The following is a 5250-nucleotide window of genomic DNA, read 5'->3' on the forward strand; positions in this document are numbered from 1 at the left end:
GGGGGGGGCCGCCCCGTCCGCAGGGCATATATAGGGCGGGCAGCGTCCTGCTGCCCCCGAGCTGCTGCCCTTCGGAACCGCTGCTGCCCTTAGGAGGTGCTGCTGGGCCTTCTCCGCTCTGCCAGGTAACGGAGCTGCCGTGCTCCCTCCCCCGGAGCCCGGGGGGGGCCCAGGTCCCGCATCCAGAGGGCGGTAGGGGGTCCCGTTCTGGGGTGCGGTAACTGGGGTACGTTTGTTTCAGGTCCGTAACCGCAGCCAGGATGAACACGAGCTTCTTCCAGATGCTAAGAACAAAAAAAGAAGTAAGTTTGCCAGAGACGGTTCTGCGATAACCCCCTTCGGGCGGGGGTGGTGGCTCCAGCAGGTGCACGGGGGTTGCCCTTTAACAAGAGAGGGATGGCAGGGACCCTGTACTTTGAGATTAATGCTGGATGAGGTGGGGGTGAATAGTTGTATAGAGGTAATAAAGTTTATCAGGTAATCACACCTTAGTTCCTTGTAACTCTCTGCCCCCGGTTCATGGCTCTGCAGCCAGGACTCTAGTTCTTAAAAGTCCTTTCTCTGTTTTATGTCTTTCAGCTCATTCCCCTGGTTGGAGTAGTGTCCTGTGCAGGAGTTGGGGCCTTTTCTTTTTGTATCTATTCCCTATTCTGCAAATCTGATGTGGTGTAAGCAAAATCTTTATGGCTTGGGAGTTTACCCTAATCTTCTCCGTTGAGCAGAGACCATCGAGTTTCTGCATTTACTAATGTCCACGTGGGTTTTTTTACTAGTAATAGTAACTAAGATTATAATCTGCAGATTGTAAATACTGGAGAAATTAAATAATTTGAAGTGTAGTCCAATTATTTCCTAATTCTTGATTTAATAGGTTATGTTTTTTCTTTGCTTTAGGTGCAATAGGTTTAATGTTCTTATGAATTTCAGATAATCAGGTAGATGGCATGCAGAGATGTGTTGCTACCAGGCTATTGTTTTGTTATAAAGAACAGCATTAGATAATATGAACTTACAATAAGTTAATGTTTTAATAGCTTGATTGATAATTGGAGCCAAATCCTATACTCTTTAAACTTTTGAGAATGTTTATATTGAAAGTGATTGGAATAGGTATTTCAACTGCCAGGGTAAGAATCCCTTTACTTTTTCTTTGTGTTGTTATTTAGTTTTGTTTTTTCAGCTTGCTTCCTTTATGATAATACATTATACTTGAACGATGTTGGCTTGTCTGGTACTTTGGAAGCTGCAAATAAAGCAAGGTATCACTGATTCCTACCCAGAACAGAGTGCCTAAATCTGTAAATTTGTGTTTCAAGGAACTACTTAAATGAATAGTTCTAGTGACAGTAGGCTGCTCATATAAGCAAAACATGTGCAAGATCACACCCTATCTATAAATACATTACCTGTTTTGCTTTGTCTGTCTTCCAGCATTAACAAGAGTGGCAATCCAGAGCCATGGGAAACAGTAGATCCTGCAAAGCCTCAAAAGGTAACTCGTCCAAATAATACAGCCAGCACAAATAGCATGTGTTTCCAACACAACAAGTAACTTTATTTAAATGTGTAAGAACTGGAAAAATAATAATGAGGAAGCAAATGTAAAGCTGACATACATCTGTTAAAAAATGGAACTGACTGCTTCGTACATTGCATCAAGTATCTTCCCTGTGATTCTTAAGGATGGAGATTCAGCTATTACATTGCAGATCTGATCTTAACTTAATTAATTTAACTTAATTTGCATTATTACTTATTTAATATCCAAGTGATTTTGTTCAAAAAACTATGAAATATGCCATTTGTTGCTATTTTTGCTTTCTTCTGAAAGGAAAATGTAAAGCTACTGGAAATCCTTCTTCACTGATAAGTTGATGTATGACAGAGGGAGGGGTGGGTTGGGAGTAAATACTGGGATTTTGCTTATTTCTTTAATATTTTCCTTTTAATTTCTTCTAGCTATTGACAATCAATCAGAAATGGAAACCTATAGAAGAGCTGGAGCATGTCAAAAAGCTAACAAAGTGACAAGTTTCTGTTGCCTCAAAAAGGTACCCTATGAATCTAGTGGAATCACTTCTGCACAAACTTGGCTACTGAAATCAGTGTGCGGAAATGCTTCTGCTACATTTTTGGGGTCTCCCTACATTTTTTGGACTCTGGATGAGAAGTTTCTTGTTGCCTTAGAAGTTGGCATATAACATCCACACAGTCCAAAAATCTGTCTCAAATACTCTTTTTCAGTAGGTATTTGACAGCAAATATGATAGTTATAGATGGAAAAAGCCTTTTCCCTTTTTGTGGAATTTTGTCTTTTTCAAAACACACTGATGTTGTCACTTTCTGTATTTTTAATAAAATATATTTTAAATTTTTACAACATTCCATATTAATTCCATAAATGCATATTTCCCAAAAGCTCTACCAAGTTGGGATTTCTAGTTTCCTTCTCTATACTGTATTTTAATGCTATATACAGACTATCATAGCCAGAGGATGTCTTTGTAAGGCAGCATATGTGGTTACACTTGCATTTTTTTTATATGTTAGATGTGATGACAGTTTAAGTCAAACCTAATTTTCTACTGCTAATACTTAAACTTCCACGTGCTCACTGTAATACACTGAGGAGTCAAATGGGTTATTTAAGGGTATATTTGAGACTGCAGAATTAGAACATAGGAATTAGGCGTGGCTAAGAGGGAACTGGAAATTAGATAACTTCTGTTGTATTTTAATATTGTTTGTGTTTAAATTTAGGAAAAGTTACTAGAATTAGGAAATTTCAATTATTCAAAACTAATTACATAATAATTTCTTCTTTTTGTGGAAGGTAGCTCATGTGCAAGATCAAATGTAAAGTGCAGTTAGCAGCATTTTTAAACATTTCTAGATACATGCTCTTTAGGGGCGTCTGCTTTAACAAAGAGAAACTAACATTAAAATTAGGAATGACTCTGTGAAGAGACAGTTCCTCTTTGAGCATCTGTGTTTTCTTGTGTGTTGGCCAGGGAAAGTATGTAATGGGTGGACACCCAGGAATTTAATAAGGCAATATATGCATCCAATGGTAGGACAATCTTTTCTGCATATTTTCCATACGTATATCACACAGCTTCTTTTACAATGGATGTTCAGAAAAAAAACACTGCTTTCTGTGAGGAGGAAAGCAAAAGTGAAACAACTGCGAACTGGAGAAAGTCCCTGTGAGTAACAGTGAAGTGTTTTAGGTTACTCTGCTGCAGCAAAGGCAAAACTTAAGTTGGTAAAGCTGCTTCCTGAATTTTAAGGTAACTTGGCTTAAGAGTCTTTATATTTTCTTCAGATTTTCTAGTACTGAGAAAAAAAAATACAGTTCAAATGTTATTTTATCCTATACTTGTGTGCAGATGCAGCGTAAATACTTGTTTTTCAAGTAAGGATGACTCAGCAGCATTTATGTTTTCCTGTAAGTTACTCTCTATTTCCATATTTTATTGGACTGTGTTGAGCAAAAGTGCTGTGCTCTGAGTTGATGCCTTACTCAAATGAGTTTGTTCAAGTGAATCACTTGTATGATCCATCAATACTATAAACTAAGTATCTGTCAACATTAGGGAAATACATGTAAGTCATTTTTCTGTCATTTTTGTACTTAATTACTTTTCAGTGGTGTCCTCCAGTAGCACATCAAGCAGTGCCACTGCCTCCAGTCACAGGTTGTTGCTTCTCACCCTGTGCTGAAGCATAATAGCAAAGGTAATAGAATGTTTTTCTTTGTTAGCTGATCTGTCTTTTTAATACAGATTTGTGGGGAGGGTATTCAGGTAATGTGAGTCATCAAAATAATTTTCTGCAATTAAAGATTATGAGTATTGTTAAAGTTCTTGGGACAATTTTGAGTATTCTCAGATGGTGAAAATAATCTGTTGCCTGCAAAATGTGTTTTTCTTTTAGTAGAGCACACCAAGAGCAATTATTGTATATCCCCTCAACTACTCAACACGAATCTATAAAGCAAAGTACAAATCACTTACGTGTTGTGCAACATCAGAGTTAAGACAGTAAAGATTTAATTGGTTGAATGTTATGAGCTGACTTTTGTGAGAATAATAAGACTTCCATGTTCTGTGTTACGCAAACACATGACTTGTATTCCATGGACAATTTAGAAGCTGATGAAATAAACTTCACAATGTTCTTCATTCTGTTCTCTCTGTTTTGCCTCCTACTTCTTAGTTTTGGTTTTGTTTTAACAATCACTGTCTTTACTTGCCCTGTCTAGTACTCTTCCATGTTACTGTATCACTTCCAACTTTCATATTAATAAATTTTAATTAAAATGTTCACTGGCTTGCTAGATTTTGGCTCAAATTGCCATTAGAAATGTATCATTAAAGTCTATGATCATGTTTTTCTAACTGCAGGTGGGTGTTAAGTAGTCCATTTGTAAATAGTTTTCTGGAATAATAGGAAGTTGCTTTCTGCATTATTCATGCAATTATTAGTATTTTTACTCCAATAGCATTTAAAAACCTTAACCACAATGATAGAAGATCTGTGGTTGTCCTAGAGCTGTGGTTTTTGTTTGTTTGTGTTTTTTCTGTGCACGATAGCCTCAGTGTCAGTATTTCACTGCCTGATGTCCCCTACCTGCTGTGTTTCTCTACCACAAGATGTACTGTGCTCTCTAGTTACTTCAGTGCTGCCTGTGGTTTCTGTAGAAAATACAACTTAGAGAAGGGTCTGATGCAATCTTTAAAGGAAATGGTTCATCCTGCAGTTCTCTGTCTCACTCAGTTCAGAGGGTTGCTGTCCCTAACACGAGCTGTAGAAAATAAACAAGAGTAATGGGAATGATTCACTGGACACGGCCAATAATTTGGTGTTGGACACTTCCCAGAAAAGCTTTCAGATTAAACAAACACAGCCACCCTGCTCAGCACAGTTTTAATTTGCTGTCTGAAGTCTCTGCTGTGCAGCACATCCTTCCATGCAGGGAGCACACAAGATAACGGGACCACCTGGAGCTGCAACTGAAATGGAAATAAAACAGCATTAGCGAGGGCGGGGACTCGGGGCCCTGCGCTTGTGCCAAGTAACTATTGACCTTCGGGTGCTAATGTAGGAGAGAGCGGGCAGGTTGCTGGCTGAGAGCAATCCCCGTCATTGAGCAGCCATCGCCGCTCAGTTCACCCTTCAAAGGAGCCCCGGGAGCGCGCAGCCGCCCCGTTCCGAGGGCCGTTCCGCGGTGCCTCCCGCGCCCGCAGG

At 39.1% G+C, this 5250-nt stretch overlaps 1 protein-coding gene across 1 annotated transcript; it reads left to right on the forward strand.

The window, feature by feature from the left end:
* The first annotated feature begins 260 nt into the window (after positions 1–260).
* Positions 261–2028, forward strand: LOC104385935 (chromosome unknown open reading frame, human C15orf48). Its single transcript, XM_009994461.1, has 4 exons — positions 261–302; positions 580–668; positions 1432–1492; positions 1960–2028. Exons 1-4 carry the CDS (start codon positions 261–263, stop codon positions 2026–2028), a joined length of 261 nt encoding a protein of 86 aa, XP_009992763.1.
* The last annotated feature ends 3222 nt before the right edge of the window (positions 2029–5250 follow it).

Source organism: Chaetura pelagica, unplaced genomic scaffold, assembly GCF_000747805.2.
Source record: "Chaetura pelagica isolate M959 unplaced genomic scaffold, ChaPel_1.0 scaffold222, whole genome shotgun sequence".
NCBI lineage: Eukaryota > Metazoa > Chordata > Aves > Apodiformes > Apodidae > Chaetura > Chaetura pelagica.

Excerpts from the sequence above, each read along its gene's own strand:
- LOC104385935 (XM_009994461.1), top strand. The coding sequence starts at position 261 with ATGAACACGAGCTTCTTCCAGATGCTAAGAACAAAAAAAGAA. Across the intron at positions 669-1,431 it reads TTCTGCAAATCTGATGTGGT|CATTAACAAGAGTGGCAATC; the intron begins GTAAGCAAAATC and ends TCTGTCTTCCAG. Across the intron at positions 1,493-1,959 it reads ATCCTGCAAAGCCTCAAAAG|CTATTGACAATCAATCAGAA; the intron begins GTAACTCGTCCA and ends AATTTCTTCTAG.